This window comes from Rhinoraja longicauda, chromosome 17, assembly GCF_053455715.1.
Source record: "Rhinoraja longicauda isolate Sanriku21f chromosome 17, sRhiLon1.1, whole genome shotgun sequence".
In the NCBI taxonomy this organism is placed as follows: domain Eukaryota; kingdom Metazoa; phylum Chordata; class Chondrichthyes; order Rajiformes; family Arhynchobatidae; genus Rhinoraja; species Rhinoraja longicauda.
Genome location: NC_135969.1, coordinates 21872073 through 21892894, shown reverse-complemented (window position 1 = coordinate 21892894; position 20822 = coordinate 21872073). Strand labels below are relative to the sequence as shown.

Here is a 20822-nt window from a genome sequence, read left to right as displayed (position 1 = left end):
TTCCCCCCCCCCCTATCCACCAGGCTTTGCCCTTCCTCTCTTTCAGCTTTCTTCCCCCCCCCTATCCACCAGGCTTTGCCCTTCCTCTCTTTCAGCTTTCTTCCCCCCCCCCCACACTCTATCCATCAGGCTTTGCCCTTCCTCTCTTTCAGCTTTCTCCCCCCCCCCACACAATCAGTCTGAAGATGGGTCTCAACACAAAACATGGGTGGAAGTTAGTGGTGAAGTTAATGAAATCAACGAGACCATCAGGAACTCAACTTGTGAACAATTGACAAATTAATGTCCACTCTTTGTTTTATTCAACACTTGAACAAATATAAAAATTAAAAACACATTGTTACTCTCCATAATGACAAATTCAGCACAGGCATAATTACAATGTTTCACAACCCAATTCATTACTGTTCTTTGTGAGCATAGAACAGTCTTTGCAGATGGTATTGTGAGTGGAATTCCAGTATATGCCCGCAATTCTCATAATTGCCGACTTTTTTCTTCATAAAATTTCCATGAAAAATATATTGTCACTATGTGGGTGGAATACTATAATGCAAAACAAAGGAGAGTCAGGAGTATTCAGGTGGAAGAGTATTCCGATAGGTTGAACATCACTATATCATACGCACATGATGTTCCTCAAATTCCCTAACTATGCAAAAAAGACAATGTAATCTAGCCACAAGAGATTAAGAGACCTTTACCAATACTGATATGGAATAAGATATCTGATTGTGAGAAAGTCACAATAGTCTTTTATGACTTCCTCCTCTGGATGTAATTGGTGTCAAAAAGTTAAACATTCTCAGGGTATTTGCTTCCATCGTCCTCGTTCGGTTAACAAGTTACAAAGCTATACAATTAGTTGGGACGAAGATGATGCCAGACAAGTGGCACCTATTGAAACATTTCATCATATGTAGATAAAATATGTAATTTAACGTCTAAAGCAGAGAATACAGAGAAAGACTCAGCAATTTTGGGCTCAGTTTTAAATTTCCTTAAAATGTTCTGGACATCATTCATCTTTTAAACCACCAATATATAAAGAGGTGATGACTGTTCTTTTATCAAACTGCAACATTTTACTTCCCTAGCTGGCATCTTACTGTTCCATCATTATATTTTACTGCCCATCTCATCTTATTTTCATTTGACATCTTCATCTTCGTTCAGTTTAGTTTAGTATAGTGGTACAGCGTGGAACTTTGACCCACTGAGTCCATGCCGACCATCGATACTTCTGTTATCTCACTTTCACATTCTACACACAGCACAGTGGCAGTGTCTTGCATCACCAGAGATTCGGGTATGATCTTGACTATGGGTGCTGTCTGTATGGAGTTTGTACATTCTCCCTGTGACTGTGTGGGTTTTCTCCAAGTGCTCTGGTTTCCTCCCACATTCCAAAGACGTGCAGGTTCGTCGGTTAATTCACTTCTGTAAATTGTCCCGAGAGTGTATGATGGAACTAGTGAACGGGTGTCGTTCAGTGTGGACTCGGTGGGCCAAAGGACCTGTTTTTATGCCATTTCTCTAAACTAAAAACACACTTGGGGCAAAGTACAGAAGCAAATTAACCTACAAACCTGTACATCTGTAATGTGGGAGTAAACCAGAGCACCCGGAGAAAATCCATGCGGTCACTGGGTGAACGTATAAACTCTGCAGACAGCACTTTTAGTCAGGATCAAACCTGGGTCTCTCATGCTGTGAGGAAGTAACTCTCCTGTTGTGCCACTGTGCTACCCCATCTCCATCCTGTCAACACTCCTTTGATTCCTCCACACCGCAATTTAAATTACTGGTTTCTAACTTTTTTCCAATTCTAATGAGAGCCATCCTCCTGAAGGCACAAAGTACTGCAGTAACTCAGCACTTTGTGTCCTTTTGTGTATTAATCAGCATCTGCAGTTCCTTGTTACTACATCCATCTGAAGCATTGACTCTGTTTCCCCACAGACACTGCCTTCGCCTGCTGTGTATCTCGAGTATTTTCTGGTTTAAATTTTGGAGTATTGTATGCAGTTTTGATCTTTGTACATGAAAGGAATGCAGCAGCGTTAGGGTTGATGCTGTGTTCATTCTCCAGACTGGTTTTTGGCACAAGGGAAATATCTTTGCTTCTCTAATGTGGTGATAATTGAATTCAAGGGGAGCTGTGTGATTTGTTTCATATCCAGGATCAGACTTCATTTTGGAGTAATCACAACAGCACACATTTCAAAATCGCACACCGCTGCTGCAAACACCGCATCAACAGAGAAGCCCTTCTCTATGAAAGGCCTAGCATCTCTTGATTTTCCCAAAGCCACTGCCAGTATTTGTTCAGTTTATGATCTTGGGGTTGTACCTGAAAAGTAAAGATGGAAAATATTTGTGTGGATAGATGAGGCTCATAATCAGAACTTCCCCACAACTCACCAAACCGACTACCTACTGATTCACACCCGACAGAGGAACAGCAGCTTTCAGCCTCCTTTATGGAATCAAATAATCCTGAACAATAAGCTAAGTTGTAGTCCCAATCTCCCAAACTATACACTGTGGCACTTTAAAAAAAAATCCTCATCTTGTCCATGCAGCTTGTATTGATCCATCAGTGCTCTTCGCCTAACATTGGTCCTCACCTGCTATTTAGCTCTCATCTGGCTCCAGGGTGATGTTGCATGTGACAGTGGACACATCCCAAGCAATGGCTTTGACAGACCGGCTAAACCAGGGGAAGGTAGCCAATGGATCTCAAACTCTCGGTGAGATGGAGACTTGCTTGCCTTGCTAATATGCAAAAACTGTTTTGGCAGGGTGGGCAGAGGAAAGCACAGGGTTATTCAATGACCAGGAAGTCGATCTAGCAGAGCACCATGGAGTGCAGAGGGCTGAGCACAGAAGACGATCTGTACCCACGGCAGCCACAGTAGTTACCAATCCGAACTCCTCAGCATGCCACTGAACCTTGACCTCTGCGGCTGAGACGGTGGGGTGCTATGGTGCAATAGTTTCCCCACCTTAATCTCTTTCATGCACACGTTTTGTGCAACTTGACATTTACATCGTTTTTCGGTCCGCTATCCTTAACCCCTGTGGCGATAAGGGAAGGGCGAAGCGATAGGTAGAGGTCATGGCTGGGAGTCACAGCTCTAAACCTGCATATAGGTGACCTGCGGACCAGTGGTCATTCTTAGAGCTCGTGGTAGCAGGAAGATCAGCAGCATCCCAGGTGTCCGAGACCTGCTCACCCGAGTATGCAGTGGGACTTGAAAAGGGTGTCCTGCACATCGTAAGCCCTAAGATTAACTAACTGGCCAGTATAACTCGGCTGGCAGTCGACCCTTTGCAGTGTTCAGAACCAAAGGCAGCAAAAACCTATTCCCAGTATGTGGGTTGCACGCACTCTTCTGGATAGAGAGGGCACTACAAGGCCCCAGAGAAGAATAGTCCTCATAGCCAGGGAACTAGCTTGCTGTGGGATTAATATCCCTGGTCTCAGTGAGACCCGATTCACTAATGAAGGATCAATTTACGAACTGTGGAGGCTACACCTTTCTCTGGAAGGACAAACCTGAAAATGAGGACAGGACAGACGGAGTTTGGATTCGCCGTCTGCACCACACTGCCCCCCCCCGGCATCCTGACCCACCACTGGTATCAACGAATACCTCAAGGTTTCTTCTCCCTCATCCACTCCCGACACGTTACTGTGATCAACCCCTAAGTTCCTGCCCTGATTGCAATGACAATAAGGACTAGTTTTATGAGAACGTTGACTCCTTGTTAAGTCTACTCCTGCCAGGGAGTTCATTGTCCGTGGCAATTTCAGCACCACAGATGGGAGTTGGGAGCGATTGTGAAAGCTGCGACGATGTGATGAGCTAACACTAGCACGGAAAGATGAACAGCAATGGGCTGTTCCTATTGACCATGTGTCTGAAGAAGGGTCCTGACCCGAAACGTCTCCTATATGTGTTCTCCAAAGATGCTTCCTGACTTGCTGAGTTACTCCAGCACTTTTTTTGCTTCTGTTTTATATATACATATGTTATAGATATATATATATATATATTCTTTACACAACAGCCCCCTGCACAATTGAATTTTATTCATAGATGAAATGTTTGTTTTAACTCTTACCTCCTTCCATTCTTTGACACAAAAAATCCTGTAGGAATCGTTTCCATACTTTCCAATTCCATGCAGTTCAATTGGGTACCTCCACTGTTTGGTAAGGAACTGATCTATTTCAAGCAACATAAAAACATTATAAATATCACCCACGTTAATAGAGTAGGATATTGGTTCTGAAGAAGGGTCTCAACCCAAAACGTCACCCATTTTTTCTCTTCAGTGATGCTGCCTGTCCTGCTGAGTTACTCCAGCAATTTGTGTCTATGTTGGTTCTCCTCCTGTTCAGGTGCAACCTGCCCCTCTTGAAGAGGTCATCTTTGCCCCAGGAATCTGAATCCCTGCCCCCTGCATTAGCTCTTCAGCCATGAATTCATCTGTTCTACCTTTCAATTCCAATAAAAAAGTGGGAAAGAATTTATCTTTCAAACTGCCAGCAAAAGACACAAAAGTTTGATAGGGTTAGTCCTGTGCTGTTGATAGGCATATTCATAGTGCCAAAGAATGCACAGCAATAATTTAACAAATAGACTGAACATCTTAACTCAGCATCAGTGTAAGCCAGTTGAATAGGAGTAGAGAAATGGTACCAGAAAACTTAATGATAGCCTTTGCTCTCAACTCATTTAGGCCGAGTGGCTTCAGCAACGCTGCTATTTCCTTCCAGTCAGCAGCTTGCGCTATTTCAGCAGAAGGGTATCTCTCCAGGAAATCCCACAGCACAGGAATGGCCTTTCTACCTGGTGCAAGGAAAAGACCAATATCAGACTAATTTCACATTAACACCTTCACAATCGTGATGATCAAAATATAGGCTATGGAATATTATCTTAATGCTTTAATAAATATCTAATATTTTCAGCAGGGCGCATAGAAACAATTTGTATACAGATGGCATCTCCAGTCAACCTCAGAAATTACATCCATTTTCCATAACAATTGGCTGCGGCTGATAAGACAATCTTTGTTTTTTTAAGCAGTGAACTTACGTCATTTGTGTAATTGACTTGTGTGAACTTGCATCATCAGAGACCCACACCACACTGGTCACAATCTCATTTCATTCCTGCCATCGGGAAGAAGGTATAAGGGCCTGAAACCTGTAACGTCCAGGAGTAGCTTTTAGGCCATTTAGAACGGCCTCATCACTCTCTACTTCTTTCCATGAAGCCAATTTTCTATCCAGTTTGCTAACTCTCCTTGGATCCCCTCGATCCCGTGCAACCTTCCAGAGTAGCCTACCATGTGGAACCTTGTCAAATGCCTTGCTGAAATCCAGTTATATGCTCTTCCTTCATCAATCAGATTCATGAGACATGATCTCCCACGCCCAGTGCAATCACATCCTTCCTGTATTGTGGCAACTCACCATTCCTTCCCCACCTTCTCTCCTACTGAAAAATAATTTGTTTTTTTCCTCTTTCCCAGTTCTGGCAAAGGGTCCTGGATGTGAAACATCAACTATTTATCTCTCCTTAGACACTGCATGACCTGCTGTATATATTCTGACATTTTTTGTTTAATTTCAGATTTCAAACATCAACAGTTTCTTGGTTGTCCAAGATTCTGCTGCCTGTTAAGTGATACTAAGGATGAGTGATGTAATGTACAGGAATACAAACAGAAAATGCTTGAGCGCTCAGCAGGTCAGACAGCACTTGTGGAAAGAGAAACAGTATTTCAGGTTGGGCACTCTTAATCTGCATTTCCAATTTTCAATTCAGATTCCCAGCATCTGCAGTTTTCTTCTGATTTACATTTAGTGATGTAATGGATAAGGTGACAAAGAACCACCTGTAAATGTAACACAGTTGGAATACCACAAAGTCATTCTTTAGATCACATGAAAGATTACTGCACAAATTAAGAGATCATCTCATTGGTGAGTAATTTATTAGCACAGATAGAAGAGAAGCTAACTAGCAGAGAACAGTCAAGATAAATGGTTAATTTTAAAATTGGCAAGCTGTAAGTAATGAGTTGCCATAAGATCAGTGCTGGAACCTTACTGGTAACCCAGCTTCCTCAACTCCTACTGAGGAAAGAACCAAACTCTCATGGTGGATGCAGTGTGGCAACAGTAAAAAGAAACCTTCATCAGCTCAGATATCAGAGCATTCATGTTAGTGGAACAATTAATTTTAATTAATGTTAATACATTTATCTCTGGAAACATGTTCAACGGTAGCTGAACAATCCAAGTTTGAATCTCTTATTGCCAACACCTCATTCTATTATGTCACTCCTTCAACACAGACCAACTCACCTGTGGTTTTGTTAAGAAAAATGGTGGCAACAAGAAGCTTCCAAGGATCGTGAAAGAGTGTCTCCTGGATAAGTTTAAAGGGCGATCGAGGTGGAGTCCACTTGACAAACGCTTTGCGACGCGGAGGGCTGGGTGCTATGAAAAATAAAAATACACAAAAATACAGTCACTTGATTGGTCAGTCTCATTTAACATCACAGATCAAACACTCAGCTGTATAATGGTGTACATACCTTCTTTGGCATAATTCCTGGAAAAGTATTGACTTGTCTTCCTCCGCTCTATCTTTTTCTTTGGAGAAGGCCCACTGTTCACTGTTCACAAAAAATAATTGAATCTGAGAAGCAAAGACATTTCTGGTACTTGAAGACAGCATAAGTGAATATCTGCACATCCAAATAGCAAGCAAATTTTATGCTTTAAATGATAGTTCAATGTTGTTAGTATTTTAAATCTAAAGTGAAAATGACACACTACTGGTCATAAGAATACCTGTTAAAGAAACATCCCTCTACCACTACTCTTCTGTTTTTTTATAGCTAAGTCAATTTTGGATCAGCCTACCATGAGGGGACCTTGTCAAATCCTTTACTAAAGTCAATGTAAACAACCTCCACTGCCTATCTCATCAATCATCTTCAGCCAGGCCTTCCAAATACTCAGCAATTGAGCTTCTACAGCCCTTCTACCTCATCAGTAAAGTTGCTGCCTGCAGTGCCAGGGACTTGGGGTCGATCCTGACTACGGGTGCTGTCTGTATGGAGTATGTACACTCACCCTGTGACATGCAGATTTGAGGGGTTAATCGGCTTTTGTAAATTGTTTCTCGTGTGCAGGATAGAACCAGTGTATGGATGATTGTTGGCCGCGTGTACTCAGTGGCTGAAGGACCTGTTTCCACACTGTATCTCTAAACAAAACAGAATCTGTCCTGAACGGCTCCCCCACCAACCTAGCTGACCGCCGCCCATTATTCAGAGACAGTGACTCCTGGATTCCGCATACTTCAGCCAGAGAAACATCATCTCTGCATCTATAGTAAACCAATGTTTTAACTAATACCTTTATAATGGATTCCGGTTATAGTGGACGGACCTGCCGACGCCACACTTCTCCTTCTCCCTCCTTGGAGACGCTGACATACTCCACCTTGGAAGATGTTGGTGACTGCAGGAGAGAAGGAGGAGGCGGCGGCAATGGAACAGGGAGCAAACAAAACAATGATTGAGAGGGTAGGGAGCCCCATGGTAACACAGCGAGTCCTGTATATGGCAACGGCTCAAAGAAAGTGCTGTTGGCAGGGGCTACAACGTGAGCCACAATAACAGCCGCTTCAAGAAGGGCTCGCTGGTGCAGACCAATGGCATTTGCGCCCAGTTTTAAAGTGAAATAACACAAAGTGCAGGAGTAACACAGCAGAATGATTCAATCTGAAGGAGGGTCCCGAAGGAGGGTCCCATGAACATCTATCCATGTTCTCCAGAGAAGCTGCCTGAGCCGCTGAGTTATTCCAGCACTTTGCGTCCTTTTGTGTTTTAACCATCATCCGTGGAGATCTTGTGTCTACAGAAAATTTAAAAGTTTAGAAAGAAGATAAAAAATGAAAATAGGACAATTCACTGGAGCAATAACAAACACTTTCTTATCTTTTAAATACCTTGTGTTTTCAGTAATGCAAGTCTATCCTCATCAGATGTTCTTGGGCTTTTGTCCGAGTCTGAATTCGGGTGGCTTCCTTGTGTATGACTCAAACCTAATTTTTCTTCAGATGCTGCAGACAATGTGGAGATATCCACATCAATCTCCTCACTAAGCTGTGCTTGAAAGTTAAACTCAAGAATGTCAGGGACATGCTCACCAGCTTGGTGTGTTTGCAGTTCCAGCATGTCCTTGTTTTCGAATGGCTGCTGGTTTAGAAGCTGCATTTTGCTGTCCGCTGCTTGCTGATGGCACTTTCTGCTACTCGTCCTCCTCTCACCTTTCACTTTTGTTTTTCTTCCTTCAGCTTCTTTATCTTTAGCTGACGGACGTTCTTTCTGTCCATCTCCTGCAGAAGATGCTCTCCTAGAACTCCTTCTTAGTCTGCTCAAATGCTGCTGTTTTGTACCTGTTTCAGGTTCCTGATTTGAGGTGTTAACTTTCACCTGATGTCTTTGGACCAAAGGGCTAGAAGCCTCAGTTTCAGGTCCTTCCCCTTCCTCAGCATTTTGTAAGACATGTGATAGAGCTTGTGGAACATGACTGGCCAATTTTCCGAGATCTTCTGAAGTTTTTTTATGAAGGGGTGTTGCCTGCTTCGTGCGCCGATTTTGCCGAAGGTGGGCTCTCCGACAGAAGGTGAAGTTAAAATCTCTGGCGTTCAAACTTGCCTCTCCAATGCTCCTCCGAAAGTAAATTTCAATTTCCCTTGAAGATCGGAATCGTTTCCCTTGAGGACTAAATTAGAAAATGTTACTGCATGTGAAGAAATAAGCAACATTTTTCCATATGACAACCAAAGCTAAACATTTACTTTGTTTAATTCCTCTGTAATAATATAATGAAAACTACTTTATTTCCTATACCAATAGGTACAGGAGTTGGACAGAAAAATAGAGAGAGATGTTACCTGACTGCTGAATACATCCACCATTTTCTATGGGTATTTCCCATTTTCTGCAAATCCAGTTTTTTGTCATATGATTATTGAAGATTTAAGAGTTTGGCTTGAATTTTAAAATATTACACTTTAAGCTCATTTTTAAATATTGCCATTGGTCTTGATTTTACAGTCAGCTTATGACCTTGATGAAGGCCTAGATCTAGCAACTTCCTGATCTTATTTCCAGTAGAACCTCCTTCACTATTTGACCAATTACTTCCACTGCATTAATTTCTGCTATTTGAAGAAGTGCATTATGTAACAAAGAATTATAATTGCTTTAATTGAATTATAATTGAACGAGTTTTACTGGAGGTTCGAGAAACAGAAACATAACCCTAGGACCCCCTCCCCTCACCCCCAATCACCACTTCACACGTACTCAAAGTCTGACTCCAGTTTGCAAAGACTGGATCCATCCCCACCCACTCAATAGACAATAGGTGCAGGAGTAGGCCATTCGGTCCTTCGAGCCAGCACCACCATTCAATGTGATCATGGCTGATCATTCTCAATCAGTACCCCGTTCCTGCCTTCTCCCCATACCCCCTGACTCCGCTATCCTTAGGAGCTCTATCTAGCTCTCTCTTGAATGCATTCAGAGAATTGGCCTCCACTCCCTTCTGAGGCAGTGAATTCCACAGATTTACAACTCTCTGACTGAAAAAGTTTTTCTTCATCTCTGTTCTAAATGGCCTACCCCTTATTCTTAAACTGTGGCCACTGGTTCTGGACTCCCCCAACATTGGGAGCATGTTTCCTGCCTCTAACGTGTCCAACCCCTTAATAATCTTATATGTTTCAATAAGATCCCCTCTCATCCTTCTAAATTGCAGTGTATACAAGCCTAGCTGCTCCATCCTTTCAACATATGACAGTCCCGCCATTCCGGGAATTAACCTAGTAAACCTCCTCCCCAAGCAGCAATTCACACCTACTCAGAGACTGGCTGGAGTTTGCAAAGACTGGCTCTTCCCTTCATCCTCCTGCACCTAGACCGTTCAAGGGGTCCTATGCCAGGATTCTGTTTGTGGACTTTAGCTCTGCTTTTAACACCATTGTGCCAGAGCTACTACACTACAAACTCTCCAAGCTGACTGTGCCTGAACCCCTCTGTCAGTGGATCATCAACTTCCTGACGGACAGGAAGCAGCATGTGAGGCTGGGAAAGCACATCTCGGACCCGCAGACCCTCAGCATAGGAGCTCCGCAAGACTGCGTACAATCCCCTCTCCTTTACTCTCTCTACACCAACGACTGCACATCCAGACTCCTCTGTCAAGCTCCTCAAGTTTGCGGATGACACTACCCTGATTGGACTGATCCAGGATGGGGAGGAATCTGCCTACAGAGGGGAAGTGACACAACTGGCATCCTGGTGCCATCGCAACAACCTGGAGCTCAATGCTCTCAAGACAGTGGAACTAATTGTTGACTTTCGAAGAGAACACCCTCCCCTCCCCTCCCCTCCCCCCACTCACCATCAACAACACCATTGTCACATCTGTGGAGTCATTTAAGTTCCTTGGAACTATCATCGCCAGGGACCTTAAATGGGGGGCCACCATCGACTCCACAGTCAAAAAGGCCCAACAGAGGATGTACTTCCTGCGGCAACTGAAGAAACACAATCTGCCACAGGCAATGATGGTCCAATTCTATACTGCTATCATTGAGTCCGTCCTCACCTTCTCCATCATGGTCTGGTTTGGCTCAGCCACCCAGCACGACATCCGGAGGCTGCAACGGATCGTTCGCACAGCTGAGAAGGTTGTTGGCTGCAACCTTCCCCCCATTGACGAACTGCACACTGCAAGGGCCAGGAAGCGAGCGGGCAAGATCATCTCTGACCCTTCTCACCCTGGCCACAAACTCTTCGAAGCACTTCCCTCTGGAAGGCGACTCCGGACTGTCAAAGCAGCCACAGCCAGACATAAAAACAGCTTTTTTCCACGAGTGATAGTTCCACTCAATAACCAAAGTCTGTAGTCTCTTTTTTTGTTCTGGTTTATTTTCACCCACACGTTTGTATCCTTATTGTTTTACCCACCCAAATGTTGTATCCCACACGTTTGTATCCTTATTTTCACCCACCCAAATGTTGTATCCTTATTGTTTTGATGTAGTTATGCTTTATTCTTAATTGTTAACTGTATGTTTGTGTTGTCATTTGTGAGCAGAGCACCAAGGCACATTCCTTGTATATGCATACTTGGCCAATAAACTTATTCATTCATTCATTCATTCATTCATTCAATTCATATTACTCTTTTATCATATTATTGTTAAGATTTTAGTGCTGTTATAAAATTTTCAACAAAAGAATAAACAATGCGCAACTGTAAAACTAGTAAAAATACCCTTTTTTCTTCCCCCCCCACTCTGCTCCTTCCTCAACTCCATCCTTACTCTCCCCCTCCCACTGCACTCCTACCCCAACTCTCAACTCCACTCCTCCCCAATCCTCAACTCCATTCCTCCTCAGCCCCTCTTCTCCCAACACCCCCCCACTCTTCCCCCAACCTTTGTAGGAAGACCACTTTGTTCACAAAAAGGGAAAAGGAACTATAATGCAAGTGCATAAATGATACGGTTTTAGGGCCAGAGTTTGTTATGTAGTTACCATGGCTTTATATACTACAAAGTGGACCCGTTGGGCCCAAACCTCTCCTGCATTGGTGCAGCACCCTGTCCTCCCTCCCCCTCCCCTCTTTCCTCAACCCCCCCTCCCCTCTCTCCCCCCCTTCCCCCCTCCCTCCTCCTCCCCTCTTTTTAAACTTTAAAATGTGAATAACTTTAAAAATATAACACCGATTTCAATAAAACTACTTGCATTATCACTAAAGTGACAATGGTGAGTAAGGTGGGCCTAAAATTGTCGCGTGATCGTGTACCATTTTGGCTGAAGTTCAGTCACAAACAAGAGAACAAACGAGAGTTTTAGTATATAGATTAAAGACACCTCATGCAGCAAAGTGAAAGAGAGAGAGCAAGTAGATAAACAGTATAGAAATACCATTTTGGCCCACAATGAAGTGTTGAGAAGAGTCTGAAGAAGGGTCATGACCCGAAACATCACCCATTCCTTCTCTCCAGAGATGCTGCCTGTCCCGCTGAGTTACTACAGCATTTTGTGTCTATCTTCGGTGTAAATCAGCATCTGCAGTTCCTTCCTACACACTTAGTAGATTGTGATATATATAAATGACTTGGAAATTAAGGTAGATCGGTTGGTTAATAAGTTTGAAGACAACACCAACATTGGTAGAGTTGTGGTCAGTGTGGAAGGCTGTCAAACGATATAGCAGGATTTAGATCAGTTAGATATATATGGGCAGATAAATGGCAGATGGAGTTTAGTCCAAGGAAGTGTGAGTTGATGCACTTTGGGAGGTCGAATGTAAGGGGAAAGCTTACAGTTAAAGGCAAGACAATTAACAGCAAGGGTCCAGCAAGGGTAAAATCTCCCTGAATGTGGTAACACGAGTAGATAGAGTGATAAAAAAAAAGGTGTATGGCATAGCTGTGAAGTCAAAGGGTAAAAGTTTATAGGAGATAATTGGGCAAGTTTTTACAGAGTGGAGGCCTGCAAACCACTGCCAGGGGTGGTGGTGGAAACAGATATAGTGCTTAAGAGGCTTTTACATAGACACATTGATATACAGGGAATGAAGGGATTTGGATCACTTGTAGGCAGAGGAGATTAACTTGGCATCTTGTTCTACAGTCTGGGCCGAAGGACCAGTTCCAATGCTGTACTATTCAATGTTCGAAAAGAATTGAGATCAAATGGAATTAGTATTGACGATTCGTGGTTGGCCTGGATGAGTTGAGCCAAAGGACCCATATCCGTGCTGTTTAACTCAATGCTTACATTTTATTTACCATATCATATTGTTGCAAAATAATGGCAGTGGCTATAATTTAGTTTAAAAATTGAATCCCTTTTACCTTATAAGGTAAACATCTGATTTTCCTGCTGACCTCCCAGTCTTTCTTTCTTTGACTATTCTTTTCCAGCCATCTGGAAGTTGAGGATAATCTGCTTGGGACGTTGCAAGGTCCAAAGCCTGAAAGGTCGACGAAGCTTCAAACGATGAAGAGAATGTGCTTCCAGTATCCACTGATTCACTGTTCTTTGTTTGTTCCTTCAACTCACAGCATTGATCATTGCTGACCTGACTAAAAGGAGGCTCATCCATGAGGCAAACTTCTTTTGAAGTCTTCTTGCTGAAAAGAGAGCACAATAATTATATTCCAATTCTGTTTTCCCCACCAATGAAAATTAAAAATGCATTATTTCCACCAACCCAACTTGATAGGTCTTTCAGGCACTTGGCACAATTGAGAAGTATCTTTGGTCAAATATTCTGTGGGCTCATTGGACAACAGGTATAATTTATGTTATACAACCTTAACTTAAGAAAACAACTGGTGTTGATCATGACCATGACCATGATTAGATTCTTCACGAACTTAAAGTTCTACTGATGGAAAACTGGTTTAAAATTTCTCAAATACACTTCACAAGAAACTTGCGGAAGCAAGCGGAATTATTTATATCACACTCCCTCTGAATCTATTTCCTTTATCTATACCAATTACCTTCCTGCTTACCATTAATCATATTATTAACTTCCCCTCTTTGTCCACTTCTGTATCTAGCTGATAAACTGCTGTATCCGACTTACTGTACTGATGATAAGCGGTCAACCAGAGCCAATATTGCTGCTATTCTAACATATAGCTTGTTTCATTTCATATTTCAAGAGAGAGCTAGATAGAGCTTTTAAGGATAGTGGAGTCAGGGGGTATGGGGAGAAGGTAGGAACGGGGTACTGATTGAGAATGATCAGCCATGATCACATTGAATGGTGGTGCTGGCTCGAAGGGCCGAATGGCCTACTCCTATTGTCTATTGTCTATATTTCTATCACTTCCTGATCTTGTTTCTCGTAGAACTTGCAACACTACTTGACCATTTACTTCCATTGCATTAATTTTAGCTGTTTGAAGTAGGGCTTCATGTAACAAAGAATTATAATTGCTTTAATTTCTATTACTCTTTTTATCATATTATGGTTAAGATTTTAGTGCTGTTATAATTTTTTCAGTAAAAGAATAAACAATGCACTACTGGATGAACTGGTCAAAATACCCTTTTTTCTTCCCCTCCCACTCTGCTCCTTCCTCCACTCCATCCTCATTCTCCCCCTCCCCTGCACTCCTCTCTCAACACTCCTCCCCAATCCTCAACTCCACTCCTCCTCAACCCCTCTTCCCCCAACACCCCTCCCCACTTCCCCAACTCCCCCAACACCCCTCCACTCTTCCCCAACACCCCTCCACTCTTCCCCACCACCCTTCCTCGCCCAACACTACCCCTTTCCTTCCACACCCCTTAATTTCCCCTCTCCAACCCCTCACCTCTTTTCTTTCCTGCACCGACCTGCAGCCTCCCTCGCCCCTCCCCCACCCACCCGCCGGCACATCTCCTTCTGCTGGTCGCACTCTCGCGGGCTCTGGCGGCTGGGCGCGGGTACGCAGGCGCGGCGGCGGCCGTGGTGAGGGACGGGGAGGGGAGGGGAGGGGAGGCTGGGAGAGGAGGGAAAGGGAGTCTCCGGGCGTCGCAACCGTCCGTCGCCATGCGGGCCATCCCCACTTGGATAGATCGGGTACACGACCGGGAGAAGGTGGAGCAGTGGTGAGCGGAGCCCCGGGCCGGGTCGCAACGGGATCACATTCACTCATCCGCCACCGTTGCTAGGCAGTTTCTAATGTAAACAGGCCGGAGGCAGAGAGGATGTGGGAGTCACACCCACGGGTGGGGACACGAGGGGAGGGGGCACACGGATGGTGGTGGGGTGGAGACAGCAGGCGGGGGGGAAGGAAGGGAAGGATAGGGTACTCACGGGGGAGATGAAGGGATGGGGTCGGGGGAGATGTTGCACGCCACTGGGTTGGGGAGGGAACATACAAGGGTGGTTGGAGGGAGAATGTCAGAGGAATGGGTGCAGAAGAGAGGGTGGGAGGGGTGTGGAAGAGGGAGTGCAGACGTGGGGGAGGGTGCGAGGGAAAGAGGATGCACGGGGGGGGTTGAGGGAGAGGGTGTTCACGGGAAGGTGAGGAGGGAGAGGGTGCTCTGAGGGGATAAGGAGGTAAGAGAGGGTACACACAGTGAGGGGTGAGGGGGGGTCGAGTGAAGAAGTTTGTTTTGTTTCCCCTTATCCTATCACTTCCCATCTACTTTGGGAACACTTTGCATGCCTTCCAATATTTTGACAATTTCCAATTCCCTATGCATCCCTCTCTTGTACTACAACACCTATGTCAGGGTACAAAACGACACACAGTGCTGGAGTAACTTAATGGGTCACGCAGCAAGTCTGGAGAACATGGACAGGCGCTTCTTGTGTTTGCCTACGTCAGGATAATATTCATTGAAGAATAGAATTCTTTATTGAAGAAGGGTTCTGACCCAAACGTCACCCATCCCATCTTCGCAATGTGTTGCTGGAAGTATCTCCAAGAATGCCTGTCCATCTGATCACTCTCCTTTCACTCTTCTACCTTTTGGAAGATGATCCAGGAGCTTGAACGTTCACTTAAATACAGGTTCTTGCCCACTGCTATCTAACTTCTAAACCAATCACCTGTTTCACGCCCCCATCCTAGAGGTGCTGCCATATACTCTTTATCTCACTCGGTTATTCCAATATTATACTTTAATATTCTTTTGCACTGCTTGGATTTTGCACTGCAATCTTGCACAATTCTGCCGCTTTGAGCTCATCATTGTATTGTATTTATCATTACTTTATGCATAATGTTTACTCTGTGAGTTTCATGTGCACAAAGAAGTTGTTGCACGCTGGTGGGCATGACAAAACCACTGACTCCCACAGACACAAAATGCTGTAGTAACTCAGCGGGACAGGCAGCATCTCTGGAGAGAAGGAATGGGTGACGTTTTGAGTCGAGACCCTTCTTCAGGCTCCCACAGTTACCCTGACTTCATCTCCTCCCACGCAGTCTCTCGTAAGAGTGCCATCACTTTCTTTCAATTTCTCTGCCTCTGCTGCATCTGTTCTCACAAATGTCCTTTTTCAGAAAATGTGGCTTCCCTTTTACAGTGTTTGATGCAACTCTCATTTGCATTTCCTCCATTTCTTGGACTTCTGCCCTCACCTCCCTCCATCCAGGCAACACAGAGATCGTGTCCTTGGACTCCACCTTTCATCCTACCAGTCTTTGCAAGCAGGACATTGTCCTTTATCAATTCCGTTAGCTGCAATGAGATCCTGCCTCCAGGCCCATCTTCTCCTCCCCAATTCTATCCGCTTTTTTTTGGGATCACTCTCTCTGTGATTACTGGAGTTACTCATTCGCACCCAACCACCCACTCCTCCCCGTCACTTGGTACTTTTTCTGCAAATGTACTTCGTGCAAAATGTCTCTAAACCTCTTCCCTCACCACCATCCAGGCACCCCAAAGCTCTTCCAGGTGAGGCATGGACTCACTTGCTCCCCTTCCAACATTGTCAACTTTTTTTGGTGCTCTCAATGTGGCCTCCACTACATCGATGAGACAATGCATAGACAACCATTTTGCAGAATACCTACAGTCTGCCCACATTTGCCATCCTGACCTCCCATTTGCATGCCATTTCAACTCCCCATTCGAAGTCAGTCCTTTGCCAGCTCCACTGCCAGGGTGAAACCAAAAGCAAACTAGAAGAACAGTACCTCGTATTTTACCTGAGTAGTCTACAACTCAATGGCATGAACATAGAACTTTCCAGTTTCAGGTAATCTACATTCACTGTGCTCATTTCCCCTACTATTTGGTCCCTCTCCTCTCCCTTCCCTTTCCCCCGATAATGGACTTGGAAGGTGGAAATAAACTACTAGGTCAAGAGTTGGTGAGCTGGGACAATGGAATTGTGTTCAGCGAGGAGGGGGATAAATTATACACGGTGCAAAATTGTTTATTTTCTGGGTTGATAACTGTTAATTTGTCTGTAACCTGTATTTAATCATTGGTAGTAACACCTGAATTTTATTTTTGCATTAATTCCTTCCAGATTAACAACTTTTTTTAATTCGCATTTCCACAGTATTTACGATATAGCATTCAAACCAGATGGCACCCAGTTAATAGTAGCATCAGGAAACAGAGTTCTGGTACGTTTTAATACTTTAACCTCATCTTTCAACACATACACCACAGTAGATCGCCCATGGCAGCACTTTCTTCATTGAGTTCTAAAGGGACATCAGATTTGCATTGACATTCTGGCATGCAGATCACAGCAATATTGCAGCTTCAAAGAGTTGACTGGAGAAAAGAAAATCAAAAAGTGCAGATTAAAAAGAGCTGGAAAACTGAAACAAACAAAGTGCTGGAAAGACTGCAAGTCAGCTGGCATCTGTTAGAAGAGAAATGGTCCATGTTTCTCTTTCTCCATCAAATCTGGTAAAGAGAAAAAAAAAATCAGTAGGAAGGAAGGTGGAGGAGGAGTGTGCAGAACATCGGAGGCCAAATGTAGGGGGGAAAAAATACACTTAATGGCAAGACCCTGTGACCAGTGGAATTCGGCAGGTTGCTGCGCTGGGATCTTGTGTGTAGGAAGGAACTGCAAAAGCTGGTTTACACCGAAGTTGTATAGCCACTGCTCTTGGCCACATGATCCAGTGATTACTCGTACACCCACATTATCCTACACACATTAGGATATTAGAGCACTCAGAGGAAAGCCACCCAGTCACAGAGAATGTCACAATACCACACAGACAGCACCTGAGGGTATGACTGAACCTAGATCACTAGAGATGTGAGGTGCATCTTTACCAACTGCCCCACAGTATCATGGACAAGGCTAATGTTGCAAGGAGGTTAGCCTGCTCTGGGATTATGATATTCAGGACAAAAAAAGAGGTTGCCTTGTAATGCTGAGGTAAAGATGAATTTCTTATCGTGAAGATAGTGAACTTTTCATACTGTCTATGTCAAAGAGCTGTATTGTGTCATTAAGCAAATTCAATGCTCATTGATTTTTTTTGAATGCAGACGATTTGAAAGTTTAGATGATTGGGCAGGAAGATAGTAGTTGAGGACAAAGATCAGATCAGTCATGATCTTATTGAATGGCATTGCAAGGTTCAAAGGACTCCACTTTTTGTGTTCCCATGCATGCTACTGTACAGCTTAAGATGGTCTGATCTATCATAATGTTGAACTTGTAGCTTCTAAGGTATGGGTGGTGATGTTCTGCTCTGGTAAGATTAAATTTGTGCCATTGATAGTAAAGATCAAGAGAACAATGCTGGCCGTGTGAAGGAAATATAAAATTTGCCGCACACTATTTTTAGGTCTACGACTCTTCTGATGGAACGCTCATTCAACCACTCAAAGGACATCGCGACACAGTCTACTGTGTAGCCTATGCTAAAGATGGTAAGTGGCAATGCTCTTGTGCCTGAAGAATAGATTTGTAAGTTAGAGAGGAGAAACTATTTATATTCTTTGAGAGCAATAGGATCAGTGGCATAGACTGCATGACACCACCACTCCAGTCTTTTCAGGAGTGGTTCCGAGTCATTACGAATGCAGAGAGTGAGAGAAGTTTGAGAAACACTTTCCCCCTACCCGCTCGCTCACTCAACCCCCACCCCTCGTAATTACAAGTTCATCAGCTTCACTTGGCACACACTCGGTTACCGCTTTTCTTAGCATTGCTGCCAGTCCAGAAGGTGAGGAAGGGCACATATGTAGGAAGTACATGTGCAGAGTTTCCCACCTGAAGTCTGGGTAATAAACTAGTTGTGCTTCAACTTCAACGTCCCCCCTTCCTATGATTTTAATTCAATAGATACTAAAATTTGATCCATTGGATCCTTTGATGCAGCATGTTTTTTTAACATTTCAAGTTCCCATTCTTCTCCCCCACTCCCAAACCCACTGCCACCACCACCAAAGCAGCCCAAGTCATCCTTTAACAGTTTTCATTGCTATACAAGAGTCCATGTGAAGAAGGGTTCTGACCCAAAAGTCACCTATTATTTTTCTCCAGAAATGCTGCCTGACCCGCTAAGTTACTCCAGCATTTTGTGTCTATCTTTGGTATAAACCAGCATCTGCAGTTCCTTCCTACACACGTGGTCATGTGATCAGCTTACTAAATGTCCTCAATTGGAAGACTGATACTTTTTTGACCTCTGGGAAATCTGATGGATGATTTGTATACTATGACAATCATTTATTATTCAGCAGCTAATCTGATTTGAACTTACAATTTTGAAACTTAATTTTACTAACTTTTACTATTTATCTCAGGTAAGCGATTTGCGTCAGGTTCCGCTGACAAGAGTATTATTATCTGGACCTCTAAATTAGAAGGCATCTTGAAGTATACGTGAGTTTTCTTTATTGGTTTCTTTTACTCATGAGATGAGCATTGTGGAACTCTTGGAAATCGTATCAAACTGATGATCAAATTCGAATACAAATGTTGCTATTCTAAAATTATATTCTGGATCCTTGTTAAAACGGAAACTTAAATTAACATTCACCCCCAAATATTGTTTGCAGTTTCAGCTGGGGAGGGGAACAAACGATGTCAGAGAATATGTTGATTATAGGGATGGGAGCCTGCTGCCAGATATTGCTGAGATATGTTACCAATCTTCTCTTGTACATTTATTTGCCTGTAATTGGTAAAATGCTATGTTGGCTAAAAAGGAGTTGAGACGTTTTTATGCAATAACAGATTGGTTATTTTTCATGATGGGGGAGTCAACCAGTGGACATGATATTTCTTATTATTTTTGCAAAGGACCCTGTTAATAAGGCTGCATGCTCAATTTACAATAAAGTTGATAATCTGGTGCATTTGGGACTTGGATTATGTCAGATCATCAAGATTTCTGGACTATGTATATCATTCGTATTAATACCCAAAGAGATTTCTAATTAACTTTTTAACAAATGGTCAGAGGAGTTAGACAGGTGCATGGATAGGAAAGGTTTATAGGGATATGGACCAAGCACATGTATGTGGGACGATCCTAGGTGGGGCATCTTGGTCGGCAAGGACAAGTTGGGCCGAAGGGTCTGTTTCCATGCTGTATGACTATTAACTGGGGTCACAGAATGTGAAAGTCGTGCAGGAATTGGGACCCTAGCATGGAAAGGAATTGCGGGAACAGAATCCCAGCGAGTTGGAGGGCGCAAGGGATCAGGGCCTCGGTGAGTTGTATGAAATATGAGAACCGGGGCCCCAGTGAGTTGGAAGGGAGCACAGGAACCACGGATAGGGTGAGATGGAGGATGCATGGGAACTGGGCCCCAGTGAGTGGAAGAAAGTGCTGGGATGCTGGTGAGTTGGAAGGGAGCTTGGAACGAGTTTGGGCATGTTTGAAGGAAGTGCGAGCACCAAGGCCAACATGTTGGAGGAATCATGGGAATGGGGCTCCAGCAAGCTGAAAGGAAGTGCAGGAATCGGGGCTCAAATACACCCTTCATTTCAAATCTTTCCCATCAGCCAATTTCTTTCCCCTCTCCTATGCACTGCACATGTTCATCACTCCACCCACTGGGTCCCCTACTTCCACTTCCCATTTGCCAAACTGCCTCACTTATTTGGTTTTACCTTCCTTTCCTATCAAATTCCATCATTTGCAGCCCTTTGTAGTCTTCACCTTTCACCTTTCAGCCTCTTTACTATCTCCACTCTTCCATTCCCCACCTGACTCCATCTGCCAAATAATTCCACCTCGCCTAGATCCATGAAT

General features: G+C 43.8%; 2 protein-coding genes across 6 annotated transcripts in view; one reads left to right on the top strand and one right to left on the bottom strand.

Annotated features, from left to right (window-relative positions):
• Nucleotides 1-291: 291 nt before the first annotated feature.
• On the bottom strand, nucleotides 292-13255 carry mbd4 (methyl-CpG binding domain protein 4). Of its 5 annotated transcripts, none has more exons than XR_013548376.1 (7): nucleotides 12981-13255; nucleotides 8046-8824; nucleotides 6622-6702; nucleotides 6389-6523; nucleotides 4745-4862; nucleotides 4132-4235; nucleotides 292-2353 (listed from the first exon to the last, which is right to left on the bottom strand). XR_013548376.1 is itself a non-coding variant. In XM_078414328.1 (7 exons), the coding sequence occupies exons 1-7, from the start codon at nucleotides 13229-13231 to the stop codon at nucleotides 2276-2278; spliced, it is 1578 nt and encodes a 525-aa protein (XP_078270454.1). In that variant the 5' UTR covers nucleotides 13232-13255; the 3' UTR covers nucleotides 292-2275. The 5 variants fall into 5 exon arrangements, 3 of the variants coding, with proteins under 3 accessions (XP_078270454.1, XP_078270455.1, XP_078270456.1); XM_078414328.1 differs by having other exon boundaries at nucleotides 4713-4862; XM_078414329.1 differs by lacking the exon at nucleotides 4745-4862.
• Nucleotides 13256-14612: 1357 nt separating this feature from the next.
• The window catches only part of ift122 (intraflagellar transport 122 homolog (Chlamydomonas)), a 65692-nt gene continuing 59482 nt past the window's right edge, over nucleotides 14613-20822 (top strand). Inside the window, exons 1-4 of the mRNA XM_078414327.1 lie at nucleotides 14613-14733; nucleotides 17147-17213; nucleotides 18402-18486; nucleotides 19366-19444. Coding sequence (XP_078270453.1) covers nucleotides 14675-14733; nucleotides 17147-17213; nucleotides 18402-18486; nucleotides 19366-19444 — 290 coding nt within the window. The 5' untranslated portion in view covers nucleotides 14613-14674. The remainder of the gene's footprint in view (nucleotides 14734-17146; nucleotides 17214-18401; nucleotides 18487-19365; nucleotides 19445-20822) is intronic.

Excerpts from the sequence above, each read along its gene's own strand:
- mbd4 (XM_078414328.1), bottom strand. The coding sequence starts at position 13,231 with ATGGATGAGCCTCCTTTTAGTCAGGTCAGCAATGATCAATGCTGTGAG. Across the intron at positions 6,524-6,621 it reads CAGGAATTATGCCAAAGAAG|CACCCAGCCCTCCGCGTCGC; the intron begins GTATGTACACCA and ends TATTTTTCATAG. Across the intron at positions 2,354-4,131 it reads GTGTCAAAGAATGGAAGGAG|GTACAACCCCAAGATCATAA; the intron begins GTAAGAGTTAAA and ends TTTACTTTTCAG.